The sequence below is a fragment of the Panicum hallii genome, chromosome 9, assembly GCF_002211085.1.
Source record: "Panicum hallii strain FIL2 chromosome 9, PHallii_v3.1, whole genome shotgun sequence".
In the NCBI taxonomy this organism is placed as follows: domain Eukaryota; kingdom Viridiplantae; phylum Streptophyta; class Magnoliopsida; order Poales; family Poaceae; genus Panicum; species Panicum hallii.
Window position 1 is genome coordinate 68,945,708 of NC_038050.1, and position 18,285 is coordinate 68,963,992.

General features: G+C 49.3%; 2 protein-coding genes and 2 non-coding genes across 4 annotated transcripts; 3 read left to right on the top strand and 1 right to left on the bottom strand.

Annotated features, from left to right (window-relative positions):
* Window positions 1–1,071: 1,071 nt before the first annotated feature.
* LOC112875604 (J domain-containing protein required for chloroplast accumulation response 1) lies at window positions 1,072–6,051 on the bottom strand. Its single transcript, XM_025939510.1, has 9 exons — window positions 5,568–6,051; window positions 4,608–5,209; window positions 4,012–4,334; window positions 3,745–3,850; window positions 3,272–3,357; window positions 2,517–2,576; window positions 2,348–2,425; window positions 1,994–2,170; window positions 1,072–1,511 (listed from the first exon to the last, which is right to left on the bottom strand). Exons 1-9 carry the CDS (start codon window positions 5,909–5,911, stop codon window positions 1,473–1,475), a joined length of 1,815 nt encoding a protein of 604 aa, XP_025795295.1. The 5' UTR covers window positions 5,912–6,051; the 3' UTR covers window positions 1,072–1,472.
* Window positions 6,052–7,018: 967 nt separating this feature from the next.
* Window positions 7,019–7,110, top strand: LOC112878432. Its single transcript, XR_003225757.1, has one exon. It is a non-coding gene; the product is annotated as a small nucleolar RNA R16 (small nucleolar RNA).
* A 70-nt stretch (window positions 7,111–7,180) lies between these two features.
* On the top strand, window positions 7,181–7,264 carry LOC112878431. The gene has a single exon (XR_003225756.1). It is a non-coding gene; the product is annotated as a small nucleolar RNA R16 (small nucleolar RNA).
* Window positions 7,265–14,466: 7,202 nt separating this feature from the next.
* On the top strand, window positions 14,467–16,191 carry LOC112878158 (transcription repressor OFP7-like). The gene is made up of 2 exons (XM_025942581.1): window positions 14,467–15,587; window positions 15,712–16,191. Exon 1 carries the CDS (start codon window positions 14,467–14,469, stop codon window positions 15,370–15,372), a length of 906 nt encoding a protein of 301 aa, XP_025798366.1. The 3' UTR covers window positions 15,373–15,587; window positions 15,712–16,191.
* The last annotated feature ends 2,094 nt before the right edge of the window (window positions 16,192–18,285 follow it).

Here is an 18,285-nt window from a genome sequence, read left to right on the forward strand (position 1 = left end):
GCGCCGTTCTTCCAGTTCCGACGGGGCGACGTGCCCACTGCCTGGGCTCATCTCGCTGATCCGTCTGCCAGGCTGGCCAAGTCCGGAGCTGCCCAGTTGGGTGCCCTGCACGGCATGGCATGCCATTGCCAATCCTGAAGCCGCTCTGTCGAGCCTCGCCGCGCCGTCCTCAAACACGAGCGACCTACTAGTCCAAGGACAGGCCAGCGCGGCGCTGCCTCCGACGGAGCGGTCAACACCTCGAGACGAGGGGAGAGCTTGGGTGGAAGGACGGACGCGGTGGCGTCGGTGGCAGGGGAGATCGGAGAGGAATGGGAAGCGGATGATTGGAAAGGGAGGAGCAGGAATCCATTCGCAGCGACGAGGTTGCTGCCGCTAGCCGGCGCCGAACGGGAAGGGAAAGTGCCAGGAGGATTGAAGGGTTGTTTTCATAAGTTGCGATAGAAGTTAGGGAGGTTTATGTAATATTTAGGGGGTATTTTGAAAACAATCGGATCGCGATTAATAGTCGCGATCCAATTTAGGGTTTTTTTAATAGTTGGATCGCGATTTGGGGGTTTATATAAATTTAGGGGGCATTTTGTAAAGTGCGACGACCTGCTTCCTCGGCCTGGCCATGGCGGCTCCGTCCGTGAGCTCTGAATCCGGTCGGGGTCTGGTGCCGGCGGTGTCCAACTCTACCAATCGAGCCATGGCTGAGGCCCTCCATTCCGTCTCCTCGGGCCTCGGCAGACGGCATTAACAAAATCGTCATCAATTTCCGCCTCCCGTCGACGCCAGTGAGATCAACGACGAAAGCAGCGGTTGCAGTCGCGCTGCTGGAGCAGCTCCTATCCAGATGGGATCCGGTGAAGGAAGATCGTGAAGATCGAGGACCCCCGCATGCAGACTAGGTGAGGTTACTCTACTCGCTTTTGATGATCCTCCCATTCTCCCAGTTCTTCAGTGGAATGAAGATATGGGCAATTGTTCTATGCATTTCCATTGCTCTCTGGTGAACCAACAATTACATTCACGTAATTGATGAGCATACCAATACTTTCTGTGATTATATGACCTGCAAGCCCTCAGTTACAGTTTAATCTTTGATTATCTGACAAAGAAATGAGCATGGAACACGCCCAAATACCAACAGAGTACCGATAACATTTTTATGCCCGGTCTACAACAGTATCGAAAAACCAGCACATGAAGCATTCCTCGTGTGATATTTCAGTCCTCTGGATACAATAGACCTAACCGATACATATTATATTTATTACAATCGGATATTTTCAACAAAAGGGTGGAGGGCAGCATTGCCTGTGACTGCAGTAACATCTAAATTCACCATGCTCGACAACAACTCTCTTGGGTTGCCTTTTGCTACATATTGTCGTATGTTGTTTCAACCAACCAACTGCTGCAGACACTGGGAAAACATGTCTGTGTGATGGGAGTAGATTGTAATAAAATAATTGATTAAGCTACTACTATCCAAAAGTGACTGAATTGAATTCATTCCATGATTCCTGCAGACATCATAGAAAATATGTCAGCTGCTTTTGTTGATAGGAATGTATGATATCAATATTGTAGACATCAATACAAATTTGCACAATAGGACTACGAATTGAGTGTCACAACATGATATCGACTAGGAATCCATAATTAGACTGCTGGAGTATTTCAACATGGGAAAGGATAATAGCACCTAAAAAGCATTCAGATAAGTATGCTAATACTAAGAGCTGGATGGTTATCAACTATCGTAGCTGGGATATGTACAGCACATTTAATATGGTTTCAGGATCATCTACATACTGCTCGAAAAGGAAATAAGGTCCATACACTGAAGTTCAGTGAAAAAAATGTTACTAGATGGTGCCAGATATGACCTGGAGGCAGTGTGCCTCCATAGTTCCATTGTCAAATACTGTATGTCTCAAATCAGCTCATTCCAGTATCCAACTCCTATGTAATCAGAAATATGCTTGTGATAAATCCAGTGTACCTGTAGAATGTCAAAAACCTTCTCTGCTATATACTTCTGATGCGTGGCAGCTCCTCGTTGCTGTAACTTATCTGGATGGAGGCATAATAATGCTTTCTGGTAAGCCTTCTTGACGGCTGCTCCTTCGATTATATCAACAAGAGGAACTGGTTTCCATCCACTCTCAGGCCACAGGACCTAAAGAGGCACAAAAGTTTCAATTTATAGAAGCAGAAGTAGTGGGAGGCATTATTTGTATATACTTCAAATAGATAAAATAACACGAGCATTTAGCATTGCTATATCCTATTAGGAAGAAAAGGAGTTAGCAATAGTATACAGTAAGCAATATATGGTTGATAATCTAGCACTTACATATTGCAGTGTCGAAAGCAATGACCTAATATTTCCTTCTTTTCCCCTTGACCATTCGCGGATTTTAGATTCAGATGTCTACATTCAAGGAAGCAATAAAATTGGACAAAATGCAAACAATGTGAGGCGAGCAACACACAGCATCCCCAAGTTGTTGTCCATGCAGTACCTTTATTAGCTCCTTTTCCTGATCAGCATGATGAACAGGACATTCAGAGACTTGCTCAACCTGGTTGGTAAAATTATAGTACATTTGTTAGGCAAAGAATACATAACAAGAGGATTCCATACAGCAGAGAACAGGTTAAAGGGTGCACTTGTCAAAGTGAAAGTCTCTACTTTACAAGCATTGGAAGGTACTGTATGTAATTATCTTCTAAACTACGAACCAACACTAATCTAGCTAAGATTTCAAAAACATATCCATGCTATTTTTATTACTACATACCACTGTAGGTTTCTATTACAATTCTCTGCTATGGTGCCCTTCTGTCAATTTGCTTAATACAGCAGTAGATGACACATATAGGGTGCAAATTTTGACTCTTGGGGGGCACATTTGTAGATTCTCAGGTGCTGGAGGCATATATCAGAGGTGCTGCAACTGAATCTCAAAACATGCGCCATGTATAGGATGTGTAGCAACTAAATGCCAAATGCCCCTACAATGCATATTAAAACACCAGTAGGCTTGGTAGGAAAAACGTCAGAATAGGCCAAATCATCTAGACCTGGAGCTATGGCTAGGAGTTCATGCCGTTTTAAGATAAGTAATAAATTACAAAAATAAAGAATTTGTCAAATCATCCAGGGTTGAAGTATTTAGAGATCAAATCAGGCCAGTTCCTTGCTGTTATGAACTCTGCCGCTATGTGCTAAAATAATCAATCTCAGTAATATAAAGATTTTTCTGTTTACACATACCACACAAACATCAAGATCTTCCATGTGTCTTTCATCTTGATCTATTGTGGTGTCTGCTTTGTCTTTTGTATCATCATTTATTGACTCTGGAAACAGAAGAATGAGAAATACAGTATTTGTGATTTGTTCTTGGGATGGAGAACACAAGTTTGTGATTAAAAAAATGAACGTCATAGAAAAGAAAATATATGCTTGGAAATTAATCTCAGTAACTTATGGCCCATCTACAAACACGCAGTTCTGCACAAATAGCTAGTGTAACTGATAACCTATGCAGCAAGGTCACCAAATGTTTACAATAAACACAACAATAAGAAAAGCATGTTGTTATCTGTGATCTTTCTGTTGATGTAGAGAGAAAACAGTACATTGTCAAGCTAATTTTAAAGTTTCTTCTTGAAAGTGAGGTGGATATTTCTACTTGTTCGCAAGCACACTGAATCCCTTATTCATTCCTCCCTACCAGGACTCACCATTAGAAGCAACTTCATTTCTCCCTGAAATTGTATCCATTTTTGTCTCCATTTTACTAGTATCAGTCAGTACTGGTTTGTCCATCCTCTCTTGCACATCACTCACCTGAAATAATCCGGAGATTAATCCAACATGCATATCTGTCTAATGACAAACACTCTGTTTTGTCAAAGATAAAATTCAAGGATTTTAAAACTTAAGATTCATAAATTAGTGTTCGGAGAAATATATGTATCCAGATAATACATAATCCAGATTTGACATACTGGATAAGGTGCAGGTATAAATGCATTCTGATTGTTCATTTGGGCTGTTTCAACATTCTCATTGGCCTCCAGATTGGAAATGCTAAACTTATCTTGCAGTTCACTTTTGCTTCCATTTTTCCCCACAGATGTCTGGTCTGGTGTTTCCGGTGCTCTTTTGCGCTTTGGTGAACTCTCAGGGCTAAATATTTTTATGAAACTCTTCACCTTTTCCTTTACCCTGCTACTACGACTTTTATCTCCTGAAGGCGATTGAGAACTTTTAGCGCTCGGGCTAGCTGATGAAGCATCATTCTTTATACAATCATTGCCCTGTTTCATTCCTGCACAGAAATCTCATCAGCTGGATTCCATCTAGTCATGAGGAGGGAGGGGCAAGCCCTTGGCTACAGCAAGAGGTAGATAAGCTTAATGCACTTTTTACTGTAGCTTAATAATAGAAATCCTGTTACCCTACTCTTTCTAACTATGCAAAGGGACCAAATATTACTTAGAACAGAGAGGTTCAGTGTTCTTAGCTGCTGAAAACATAGATCATTAATGAAACGTGTCCAGCATTCTGAATAAAAGAGCACATGCTTCTTCCGTATTATCACCTTGCATGTAGTCATCAAAGAATAAAGGAATAGCTCCTTCCTTGGTCGCTGAGTTTGTACTATGTTTTCCAGATTTGGAATCTTCATAGTCTGGTTGACTCTTCGATGCTCCAGTGGCAGTTGACATGCTGTCTTCGTCATCGACTAGGTCAATGCCTTGCACAACGACTTGAGGAAAGTTTGTCAGTCCAATAATGTCTCCAGCTTTTTCTCCTGCTGTAGCTGGCAGCACTAACAAGGCTCCTTTGCCCGCCCACTTATAGAATGAAAAATGGAACCTGTCACTGGCCATAATACTTTCCAAGCTAATAGGAGTCCCTTCACATTCACTGTCCATGGAGCTGACATAATTAGATGTGTTTTTCTTTTTTCCACTTTGAGAACGGAACCTAGTTAGGAATGAATAGTGATGCCATGAAAAGGGCTTCTTCCTTGAATCTTGTTGGGCTGCCCCTTGTGCTAAATAATTGTTCGTGGATTCATTCGGTGAAGTTGGAACGCTGTAATCATAAGAAGTCCCATCATCATTTCTGGTTGATGTTTGCCGAGAGGGAGAAGTAGGCATCGAACTGTCTGTGCCTCTGTTGTGCCTCATGGAGAAGCTGCAGGAAGGAGGTATGGGTAGAGTCAAGTTAATGCGCACATAACACTATTTGAATTCGAAATGTTAGAGCTTGACCTGTCATTTGTACAGAACCAAAGATAAGATGTGGTTTACAAAAGACTTAAGGAAATGATCAGCTACTAGTGATGGACTCGTCGTCTCCATTGCTTCCCTCTTGAGTTCAAATTTTACGGATCGACAAGAAATAATCTCCGTTGAAACAGTCACTCATGAGTCATCAGCAAAACCCGCAGATACGCACATATAGGCAAGCATTTCATAATCAGAATGCCGACATTCCCAGACATGCTAGTAGATTGTTGGCATCACCTCGCTGAAAAAACTCGCTTCGTTACCTCGATCGCTGGCGGACCGTGTAGCCAGGCGACGCCGGCCCGCCGAACACATCCTCCCAATCCCCGACGCCGCCCCGTCTGGGTGACGCCGCCTCGTTCCCGGGGAATATGTCCTTGTAGAACTCCTCCCCGAGCTGCCTCCTCCTGTCGGAGCTGACACGGTCCCCGAACACGGGCGTCTCCGATCCCCCGCTCCGCGCCCTGGTGAGCGCGGACGACCCGAACGACGATCTGTCCTGCGAGCCGCGGCTCGAGCGGTGCTCGTTCCCCGACGAGCGGCGCGGCGGGCCGCCGAAGACGTCGGCGAAGTCGAGGTCCGACCTCAGCGGCGGCGCGCCCGCCATGGTGGCGCTGCGGCTGCGGTTCTCGAGCACGTGCGGCGGAGCTGCCTCCGACGGAGGGACGAGGCCGAGACAGCTGCTTGGGCTTGTGGCGGGGAGCGGCGCTGGGGATTTCGCATGGCTGGCGTTCCTGCAGCGGCGCCCGGCCGCTCGGCCGCCCACATCGGCGGCCCGGATTTGCTTGTCCCTTGCGACGTCACGTCAGCGCCGGATGGCGAAACGGCCACCTGCGGCTCAGCGGCTGACAGCGCGCGGCCGCGCAAATTTCTTCTCCGCACGCGATGTTTTGGCAATCAAAGGCCCATTCGGCAGTGGGCTTAATCTACTTCGCGGCCTCCTCCATAATCCTTCGCATAACCTGTTGGGCCTCCAAAGGCCCGTCACACGAAACCCTAATCTCACCTCTATATACATACAACCCGCCTCCCTGACGCCTTCCAGCCGCCTCCGTCCTCCGTCTCGTCGCAGCGGCGCGCGCTCCGTTCCTCGTCTTTGCCATTGCTATTCGATCGATTCGCACCCCCTATTTTTATTTCTTTATAGTTGTGTGGGAGGTTTTGCTGTTGGTTCTTTCTCCGTGAAGAGAGTCCAAGCAGACGGGCGGTCTGAATCTGATGCCGTGTTGATTCGTCTGCAACTTTCATGCCTTCCTTTGGGGTGGCATCCGAGAGAAAGCGGCAAAACTATCTCGCCCCATCTGCTTGTTAATGTTTTCCTTCGATTTTCATACTTGTGTTTTCCTCAAAGAATTGGTGCTGTGATGAAGATGCTTAATTATTTCTATGTCTGGACATCTGAGTTCAATATCTGTGATTGGTTTATGCATCAATCTGAGCCCTGAACAATTCGACCTTTTTTTCTCGTGCTTCAATTTATTGTTGCGCCTAGCTTAACTGCTTCTTGGGAAGGGTTCAGTCGTTGATTGAACCCGAGGAATCTGAGAAAACAAAGCTGGTGCGGAGAGTGAGATGGTTAACTTACCAACCCTTTGCATCTTTCGCATTGCTCTGGAGTCAAATGGTTTAATCAAAATTTCTTCTTGAGTCTATATCCGATTCAGCTCTGAATATTTGTTGCATTTTGAGATTTCTGAGTCATGCGCTTAGATATGCTGGCAAATGATGTGCAAATCTTTATCCTACACACCCAATGGAATTACTGCCATGTGTGGACAATAATCTCCGCTTATTATCTGATGCATGATGTTAAAGCGCTACTTTTCTTTTCTTTCTTTTTAGTTTTTTCTTAAATCCTTTTAGATGCAAAGGAGACAGTGGCAAGTGATGAGGCATTATTTATATGCTAAACACTGAATTATATGTGGACTAAAAACTCCGCTTATTATCTGATGCCACTTCTCCGCTACGAATACCTTTTGACAATACTCTGGTCATAACTCTGAAATCTAAATGCTAATTGCAAAAACTTACACAGAATACTCCTGTTGCTTATGTTATGTACAGCCCGATCTGATTCTGAGTACGTTCAGAGATTTTCGTGTCCGATCCACTCTCGCGCTGCGCCTCAACACGTTCTCCGGCAGTGGGCAGTGGCACTCCGGCTTGCCTGCAACAACACGATTCCCACTTCGGAACAAGTTGATCATCCGAACCTGAAGACAGCAGTTTATTTACACCGGAACTAGAGCCGACCAGTGCAAGCTCCCTGCCCATTAGCCCATAGCCCTGTTTGGCACCTGTTCCTTTGCTTCAGCGTCAGCTTCTGTAGCAGTACTGCAGCGAGACTGTAGCAGTACTGTAGCGAGACGAAGCTGAAGCTGTCGAAGCCACGTTTCCTAGCTTCTCCGGCTTCACCACTGTGCTAGTTCATTTTTCCCCCTCGGCTCCCGTTCTGGCTTCATGCTACAGGTTCAACAGTGTTGTACAGTATTGCTACAGTGATGAACAGCTCCCGCAGCGGATGAAGCTGAAGCTGGCCGAAGCGGTCCCAAACGGCCTTTAGTTATTGCCTTCCTGCCAAACAGAACGGCGAGCATATTTTTGCAAAATTAAAAATTATAAAAAATCCATTTGGGAGGGCTAGCAAAGAAGATCAACTCACGAAATGAAACCCATAGCCTTTTAATTTTATCAATGGAGAGGGCTGGTTTTGGGCTCATGCCCAAATTTTTTCCGTTTGATTCATGAAATGGTAAATCCACTTTTTGCGGCAGCGATGAAACGCGAGCTTTGAACATGTTTTCCATGGTTTTTGCAGGGATTCGGTGACAGGGAATTACAAATTAGGTAGGGATGACATAAAGAGTCTATGATATTGATGATCAAGCAAAGAAGGCTGAATTAGTTTTTTTCCTCGAACCAAATATTTGATGTTTATATGAGACCATTTGCATGGTTTTTTCTTGTTTACCTTTTTTGCAGGACACAACTTTTTTGTTTTCAGCCTTGCATCGGGTAATGACTTCTGTTGATATTTCTGTGGCTATTGAAAGGTTGTAGAGAATTTATTGGGGGTAATGTTGGCTGGTAACCCAAGATACTTGATGATGAGAAATTTGCGCTGTTGACACTGGAAAGAAACGGCTTTGCAGTTTTGACACTGTAAACGTTAGCTTCGTTAAAATGACTCTACAAACGGTCGCTTGACTCCCATGACATTTGTCCCTTTCTAATATATTTGTCGTTCTTTTTCATCAATTTGGCATGCGAAATGATAGTTATGCCCTTGCCCTATCTTCCTTTCTTCTCAGCACAGCATCGCTGTTCTTCCGTTCAGGCTGCCAAATTACTTGTCAGTACGACAGACTTGTGCTTGCAAGGATCCAAACTACTTGTGTGAATCCTGTTTCGTTTATGAACTCGTGTTGCTCTAATGTAGATGCTCTAGCGTAGAAATATTTGGGTTCATGCGCTTCTAAAAGGAGGGACCGTCACGTATATCATGATATTTTGGATGACCTAAACAGGAATAAGGAAAGCAAATAGATGAAAACAGGTTAGGATGTCAGAAAATCAAGCAACCACATATTTTGAGAGTCATTTTATCAAAGCCAACATTTAGAGTGTCTGTGGTAGAACTGATCGAATTAATCTAGCTTAAGTGCACTAACCATTACTATAGAGGCAATCCATACTAATACGCACTTAAAACAAAGTAAAATGGCAATATTTTGGGTAACATCCCGATGCAACCACTAGAATTTCAATCGAAACAGTGTATACATATAACCCACGCGAAGGGGAGCCTATAGATTACAATAATCCATAAATTTTATATCATAGAGTTCAACATAAATTATTATTATTATAAACCTGTCGGTACATACAGACAGGGGCGCCTCCTGCTAGGGTGTCCAGGCCCTTGGCGTCTCATAAACCAATAATCTCCCCCTTGCCTTCTGGGTGACGTGGCATACGTCCTAAGCCTGTCAGCTGGGACCACGGTCTCCGGACCCTCCGGAGCTCTAAGGGGTCCGGGGCCTTTGCGCACCCAGGAGGGCAGGAGGGCTCTCGGGTTGCCCCCGCGGTCCCGGACTCCCCAGGGGTCCGGGGCTGCTACGTGTGATGGCCGGACCATCACAGGCCAGACCGCTCCGATCGGCCTTGAGGGCCCGGACCCTCCTCCCCCCGGGGAGGGGTTCGGTGCCGCCACGTGCCGTCCTGTAGAGGGAGCGGGGCTGGCCCTGCCACGTGCCTGCGGCTGAAGGCCCTTCGCGGGTCTCCAACCCACATACCAGCATTAAATGCGATAGCTGGGCTGGGCGCGCCCAAGTCAAAACGTGCGGCCTGCCACTGACGCACGGGGCAAGTAGACTGACACCACGGTAAGCCTGCCTGATCTGAAGGCGGCGCGTCGTATCATCGTGCACAGTGCGCGGACTGCGTACAGTCCCGTCACGGCGCTGCGCGCGTGATGATGGCCTGTAATAGGTGAGCCAAGGCGTGCGCTGTAACAGTGCGCACGCAGCGGGACAGCGCTGTTTCACCGCCTGACAGGGGGTCCCGTCCCAACAGAGACAGCACGACTTCACTGTTGGACAACGCTGACACCGGATACTGTACAAGACAGGGCTGTACACGGCCGTATCCAGACTGTGGATACACACATCAACTTCCCGATAGAGAGGACTACGGAGAGGAACTCGAGGAGATGATCTCCATACCTCTCGCAGAACAAGCTCCTGTTGGCCGGACCCACATGTCGGGGCCCCGCTCAGTGTAAGCACTCACCTTGGACTATAAAAGGGAGAGTGCACTTGTTAGAAGACAACGATCAGAAACACTCACGCCAAAAAAGTTCCAGGTCACACACACACAAGCTTTCCATTCAGGCTCACGCAGCCAATACAACACCAAAGTGGATGTAGGGTATTACGCTCCGGCGGCCCGAACCACTCTAAATCTTCGTGTCTTTCCTGTGTTCATCCGCCCACCGACCGAGCGCTCCTAAGTCTCCTCCAAACCCATCCTTAACTAGGATTAGGCGGGTGCTTTCCGCCACCCGGCTGGGGAATTCCTCCGACAAAACCAATTTTGAATTCATGCATAAACAAGTATTTTTAGAGTTTAATAGTGCAGCGGAAAATAAACGATAGTTTTTACGATGATACAAGATATCATGATGAAGCCCGTACATGACATTATTCAGCGTTGACATCATTGGCCGGGGACGGATCCCATTCCACCGACTAACCAAGAGGAAGAGTACACGGCCAAGTCAAACTAGCAACCATATTCTCAAATATCTCACCGAAAAACAAAGCCACAAGCAAGGCTGAGTATAATAATACTCAGCAAGGTTTACTCGACTAGTGGTATATACTTAGCCGACTCCTAAACATGCAAGGCTTTTGGCTGAGGGTAGTTTTTACCCAAAAAAGCATCTAAGACTCCTTTCTTTTAAGTTTTAGCATCAAATTCTATTTGAATAACCCTTCTAGGAAAGCAACTATCCAAATCACACATGGTAGAGAAATAATTAACTCAGCATTCAACCAGATTAATTATCATCATGGTTTTTAATTACCAGATTAAAAGAGTTAAGAAGTCTCAATGGCCGCCAGAAATAGACGATTCGAATAGAATTTCTTAACCTTGCAAGGAAAATCTAAACACACATCATGTGGTTACTCCAAGTCACACGTGCAACTTTTTCCCTTTCTTCCCGGGTTGTGGATCAGGGCCACCCCCTTCGAGTACAGAAGAACCACGGTACGGCGCCGGGCCGTGGCTGCTCTTGCACTCACCATGTGCCCATGAGAACAAAGTCAAGAGGGTGAGTATATTTGTGGATGGATGGACACATATTTTATTGGCTTTATCTCGAACCCCTCCCCCGCCCCCCCAACCCACCCCCCAAAAAAAAATCCTACGAATTAGAGGAACGAGAAAAGAAAGTGATACTCATGAATCTAAATTACTCCTGTTTTGAAATACGTGTTGTTATAAGAATTTGAAGTAAGTTTAGTCTACTTATGTTAGTCTGGATAAATTGAACATTTTTATTTCTCAACTTTACCTTGAGGGTCAACTTCGTAATCAATTTTTAGATCGGCCAATCTAATTGCTTAACTTTCGAGATTTTTTATCAAACTCGTCCTCATCGTGACGTGGCTCTTCGTATTGGTATAAGAATAATACAAAATGTGCGTTTTGCTTTTGGCTCCTTCCTACCCTCGACGTACTGTTACACATTTTATTAGTTGGGAATACCTTCTCATCCATCCGTGTGGTACGTAACGGACTCGTGAATGGAGAAAGATTATTCCCCCTGCACTGGCTGCCAGCCCAGCCCGGGATCGGCAGACCTTGATTGACAGGAGAGCTAACCTCAAAACTCCACTGAAGGGCGCGCCAATCAAAACACCCAATCAAAACACCATGAGTACTCTAATCGACGCCCGGCAAGGTCGTGCTACCCGCGAACGCACGGTGGTTCTCCGGGTGCCGCCGCCCGGAATCTGGATTGACCCCGTCCCCCGGCGGCCGGCGTACGTGCGAAGCGACCCGCCCGATAAACCTGGACACGGCCCCCGGGTCGAACGCTCTGTCCACTTGGAGAACCGCGAGCGCGCGCTGGCCTGGCGCATTGACGTGGGCGCGCCCGCGCCCGACAAGCGAGCGCGGACAAGCGGCTCGCGACAGGTCGGGGATCCGGCCGCGTCCGCGTGCACGTGCACGTGTGCTCTCCGGTCGAGTTCGTCCGTCGTCTCGGGCAGCCTGCGCCTGCGCGCGCACGGGCGCTCGCACTGTCGCTCTCCGGTCGCCGGAGCAGGGCTGCCCGAGCCTGAGCGCCGGCCGGCCCATCCCGCGCTGCACCCGGCGCCGGGCGGTCACGAGCTCCCGGGCGGCATGGCAAAAAAAGGTGACGAAGTCTCGACGTCGCGGTGTGTTCTCGTGCTCGGAAGGAAAGGATTGCCGGACGTGCTTGATCACGCATTCGTCCGTGCGTGGAGGTAGATGGCGACCGTCGTCGGAGCTCTACTTGGATCCAGCGAGGCCGTCGTTTGTTTAGTAATCGTACGCGATGCGTTGCGTGTTGGTGATAGCATCTGACGATAATTTGCTGGCCAGGGAGCAGGTCGGCATGCGTGCGGTTGGGAATTGTCGTGTGGTAACACTGCCGGTGTCGGAAAAACTGCGAGGGAGAGCTGACAATTGGATTTTTATTTTTTTTAAAGAAATGTTCGCATTGGTCTGGTCTCCATTAATCAATTGTTCTGCGTGCGCTGGAAGACAACCAATGCAAGTAGTAGATGGTGATCTGAAAGGCGCAGCGCAGCGAAGTTCACCGGGCGACAGTGTTGTTGCTCGTCAAATTTCAGATGCGATTTTCCCGCACTAGAGTACGTCTAGGTTTTGCCAGTCGTATGGAAGTATGGAACGCACGGTCGCAGGGGCTTCTATTCTTCTATTCATCCCTCTCTGCAATTTGCGGCATATGCATCGCATCTAAATTTCCACCCCTTCAATGTTGCTCCCCCGCCAGCTTCGGCTGCAGCGCCACCCATCGCCTCCGCCGCCGGCAGCGCTAATCACCTCCGACCCGAGCTTCCCATTCCTAATTCTAGCCCACCGATTGTTCCCGTGCCGCTCGCAACTCCCTCCCCCACCACACGCCGGTGGCCATTGGATCCCGGCAACCCTCCACCTCGAACTCCAACCATTGCTGCCCTCAACGGGGAAGATAGACGGCAGCGGCGGCGCCCTTCTGTGATAGCTTCAATCCCACCCACGCACGTGAGGAATAGATTTTCCCTTGTCGCAGCAGCTAGCACCAAGCTGTAGTGGCCTTCAAAGTGGAAATGAATTGTTGTTGGCGACACGGAGGAAGTGTTAACTGATACGGACGCGCCGGATTCGCGACACCAAGCAGTAGCAGCACCACAATGGATAAAAAGGGAGGGCGGAAACATCGAGTTCAATCTCGTGAAAACCTACCAGTAGATTCTTGCCAGAAAGTCCAGCATTTCTACCACATTTCGAGTGCATGTCATGGCAGCCGGATCACAACGCTGCAGTCAGTCCCGGGTGTGGCATCGTCAGAACTCAGAAGCAACCACACCACAATTCTGGCACACACGGCTGCCACTAATTACAATTCACAGCAGGTGTAGGTACCCAACACAACACTATCAGCACGTCCAGGGCCCCAGCCTCGGGTGCCGGGAACTAATCCTTCGGAGAAGAAGCATGGAAGGATGGATGCATCAGTTTATGGGATTCTCTGCGCCACCAGGACCATGGTTAACTAGATCGATGCAACTCGTTTTCTCGGATACTGGTTGTTGTGCCCCATAGAAATGCTTCGGGTCAATTTAGGCACCAGTTTAATGGTCAACATTTAGCTTAGCTCGGAGGTAGTGCAAGAGTATACACTATACAGGGCTCGATAATTTTATCCATTGTGGTTGTAATTTTAGGCGGATTACGGGCGTGTCTGGTTCTGGCCAATGCCACCCGCGCCTCATGTGCGGCGCCGCCGCTGCGGCGGTGTAGAATTTGGCCAAACTGTGGTGTGGCAAATTCTGGCGGGGAACCAAACACCCCCTGCAACCCCAGGGGATGGCCTAGGGCTGAGATCCTGCGCATGCGGAGTGGAACACGCTCTGTGGATGGTCGGGACTTGAGCCGTGCGGATGAAGTCAAGTCAAGGCTCCCTCTCCCTCAAGAACAACCCTTCATCTGAGCCAATGGAACCATTCATCGTCGGCCTCAGAATTTTGAACGAACAAAACAGTAGAGCGTGGCTTGCTTATACGACAAAACCGTGTGTTGTATTCACGCTGCTGTACTGATGCGGAGCCATAACGAACAAATCCGTGCTGCCTAATATGTCAACGCAGAAACATCATATGGCTCTGAATCCTGACGATCAAACACGCGGAAGATCCTTCTGCAGAATCGCAGATTGCTTCACAGCACTCCAACCACCATTACAGTCGCCATCCCAGATCAGTTACACCGCCACACTACAGCCCCCGAGGGCCGCAGGCTTCCCCATATAAACCCGCCAACCCAACCACCACCTCATTTACGCCTCCGCACTGGCCATCGCCACCGGCACGCCGAGCCCGTCGCGCCGCCTCCGATCCGCCCATGGCCAAGCGCCTCTTCCACTCCTGCCGCTCGCCCTCCGCCGCCGCCGCGGTCACCCCGACAGCCACCCTCCTCCGCAGCGAGCGCCCGCCCGTCGTCCCGGCCCCCGCGGGCGGCGCGTGCTGCCCGCGCCGCGGCCCTCTTCGGCGGCGCCAGCCACAGCCCCCGTCAGCCTGCGGCGCCGGGGGCTGCGCGGTGGACTACGGCGCCGACGACCTCCCGCCGGCGCGTGGCACGCCCGCGTACCGGTGGCTGAAGAGCTCCCGCTGGCACGTCGTCGAGGCCGCGGACGCGTACGCCTCCGACGGCGACGGCGACCAAACGCCCCGCGTGAAGATCGACGCGCGGCGCCGGGTGCGGCACTCGCGCCGGCGGCGGCGCAGGGTGCTCTACCGCAGGGCGGCGGCACCCGGGAGCTGGTCGTCGGGGGACAGCGGCTGGTTCAGCAGCGACGACGACGACGGCGGGCCGTTCGGGGCGGAGTCGTCGTCGTCGGCGCTGCAGGTGGCGTCCACCACCACGACCGAGTCCTCGTCGACGGGCGCGAGCGGGAACAGCGCCGGCGCCGTCGCCCGCGCCCCGGCGAGGCGGGAGAAGTCAGCGGCCGCGATGGCCGGGGGCTTCGCGGTGGTGAAGCGCTCCGACGACCCGCGCGGCGACTTCCGGCGGTCCATGGCGGAGATGGTCGTCGGGCGCGGCATCTACGACGCGGACGGCCTGGAGCGCCTGCTGCGGTGCTTCCTGGCGCTCAACGACCGGCGCCACCGCCGGGACATCGTCGCCGCGTTCGGCGACGTGTGGGAGGCCATCTTCGCCAACCCGCCGCCCTCCCACTCCAACGCCAACCCTGCCGCCGCCTCCTCCCACGCTTCGAGCTGCAAGGCTGCAGCCGTGACTCGTCCCTAGACGGCTAGAAGGCCAACGTGCTTATTACACACGTAGGCTTATCAGGTAAAAATGCGATTAATATGTACATGTAGGCGTCTGTAAATTACGTTTTCTTGCTCGGTCTCGCGGCTCCTGCTCCTTTCCCGCCTCCTGCATGCTAGCGCCGCTGCTCTTTTTCAGCTGTGGAAATTGGCGTCGCGACCCTGACGCCTGACCTGATGTGATGTGACCTGGTGGGTGTGAGTGTATGGCACTATTTCTCGATCTCAATCCCTCTGCACTTTCTCTTTTTTTTTAGTAGTAGCAGTAGTGGTGGTGAAACGTGAACTGCTCCTTCAGACTTCTATTTCCGTACAGTTTTCGCGTACGCGTCAAGCATTGGCATTGCTTGCCGGCCATTTCGTGCACGCCGGTCTGAAGCGCCGGTAGAAGAAGAAAAGCATTGAATTCCTTGTCGGTGTATCTGCTCGGCTACTATTTTCTTCCGAGTTCCAGCACCGCAGGCAGCCAGCCATGGCCCGTGCGACCAAACATGGATGTGACGCGCGCACAAGCACTGGCTTCCATTTGGTGCTCGCCGTCGGCTCCATTTTGGTGGGGGAATAACAAAGAATTCAGACAAAGAAAACAAAAGACAATCAGCTCGCTTCAGTGATTTGCTAAGTTGGTGTCTTTTCCGGAAAGTTTTATTGCTTAATCGTTCTTAAGGAACGCTAGAGAGAAAACACCCACGTCTGGGCATGATTCACTTGCAGGAAAAGGCTGTGCAGAAAGAGAGCAAACAGTTGACGTGATATGATTTGATGCGACATACATTTACTGATAGACTAGTACGTACTCCTGCCTCGCGAGTGAAATTGGATTTTTCAAGCATCTCAAAGCGTCTTTATTCACGCCAGCCTTGACCTAGAGGCGCTTGGATTCTCTTCTTGCTCTTGCACAGCTTTTTAGCAGGTTTCTTCGGTTCCTCTCAGCGGCTAGAAAGAGAGACACCATGGTCCATGGATCGAGCTAGAGGCACCAGGGCTGTAGGGGCAGTACGCAACTCTTGGTTTTGCCTACAATCTCATTTCGCAATGCGGTCTAGAGCTCTGCCCTAGCTAGGTTCGTCAAGTGAGGAAGTACTAGTTCATTCAGTTTGAAATGTTGTAGTCTTTCAAAAAGAAGATGGAATTCTTGCTGTACGGAACTACTAGTGCTACGGTTCAGCATTTAGTCTGTCCTCACCGGAAAGATACGTACCTTGTGACACTACTGCACGCCGATCACCTGACGGTGCTGGCTGCAGTAAATGAACGGCTGCAAATGTTTTGTAACGGCCCCATGTTGGTTTGCAGTTCGAATTCGAATTTTGTCGCGTCGGCAGTTGACTTTGCTCCTCGCTTGCACCCTTTTCTCGGGCATGCTACGATCGTTTCCGTGCTCTGTCCTTCTGAATAAATTCTAGATGGTCCTGCATGCTTAATCAATGGACGTGCATGCGGTTCCAGCACCTGACGCGTGTCCTTTAGAAATCTGAGGCAGTAGAGCTAGCCACTTTCTTCGTCTGTTTACAATTTACGAATTCTGAAATCGACACTATTTATGAAGCGTATCTTGCCATCGCAGGACGACTGACAGGTGACTGAAATGCTGCTACTACTGTTAGGGGATAAGGGCTAAACTTTAACCTATATCACATCGAATGTTTAGTTACTTGTATACTAATTATAAAACTAATTGTTCATATGGAGACTAATTTGCGAGACGGGCCTATTAAGCCTAATTAGTTCACGATTTGATAATATAGTGTTAAAGTAAATATATGCTAATGATAGATTAATTATACTTAATAGATTCACCTCTCGAACTAGTCTCCATCCGTGTAATTGCTTAATAGATTCGTCTCTCGAACTAGTCTTTATCTTGCAATTAGTTTAATAATTACTCTATATTTTATACTCCTAGTAACGAGTGACATGGACTAAAATTTAACCCTAGGATCCAAACACCTTCTTAATTATCAAGGCAGACACCTTTACCCCTTTTGTAAGTACAGTGGTACACTGGCATTGCCGACGCGGTTCCAATTGTCCTGCGGGAGCGGCAGACGGCCTTGGCGCCTTGGCGTTCAGACGTGCTGATTGCTCGACTCGTTCTAAAGATGTTGGCAAAAGCTGGGAGCCTGGGAGCTGTAGAGCCACGAGCCGCCGCAGTGCAGCTGCAGGAGTGCCACGAGCCACGCGCCGGATTAGACCGCATGGTGCCATGGTGGCGGCTACGCGATCGCTAGGGCCGTGGAGGCTTTCCATAATTAGCGATAAGCACGCAGAAAGCCTTTGACGGTGGGAGTGCCCTCCTGATTTTGAGGGACTCGTTCAGGACGGGGCGGCAGCATCATGGCGCAGGAGCTCGCTTCCGAAGTGGAAGTATCATGGATGGGGCGCAGCAGCATGAAGGCCAGCACCTTGCCGGGTCAAGAAGAAAGTTGTGCTGAGAATGGGCAAAAGGGGGTGGAATTACATCGTGGTTTGCAGCCGTAGGCCAGAACAGGGGTGGCGCGAAGCGGCTGAAGAAGACCGTGGCGGAGGCATCCAGAACAGGCCCGCAAGATTTGAAACTGACACAATTGTATGAAATTTGCTTTTTTTGATCGAGTTAACGACATCTGTCAACACTGCGATCCCTCGGAAAGATCTCTTCAAAAGAAGAGGGGCGCGTACAAGACTCTGTATCTTACACCTCGCTGTCGCTAATACTACTACGCATGTCGACTCCACAATTAACATGACTACAGAGCCCTAGAGGCCAGACCGAGAGAGGGCATGTCCTGCCCTTTACAGACACAGATTGGCAAGAGATTCAGACACACCGTGAACTCAAAGTCACGAATGTAACCACCAGTGCCCAGAGGCACGCACAAACGAGCCTTGCAACCGCAGCCGCAGCCCC

What these genes read in the sequence shown, in the direction of transcription:
- LOC112875604 (XM_025939510.1), bottom strand. Translation starts at nt 5,911, where the DNA reads ATGGCGGGCGCGCCGCCGCTGAGGTCGGACCTCGACTTCGCCGACGTC. An exon ending in CTTTGATGACTACATGCAAG is followed by an intron (nt 4,335 to 4,607) that starts GTGATAATACGG and finishes ATTTCTGTGCAG; the next exon opens with GAATGAAACAGGGCAATGAT. An exon ending in AGGTTTTTGACATTCTACAG is followed by an intron (nt 1,512 to 1,993) that starts GTACACTGGATT and finishes TGATGTCTGCAG; the next exon opens with GAATCATGGAATGAATTCAA.
- LOC112878158 (XM_025942581.1), top strand. Translation starts at nt 14,467, where the DNA reads ATGGCCAAGCGCCTCTTCCACTCCTGCCGCTCGCCCTCCGCCGCCGCC.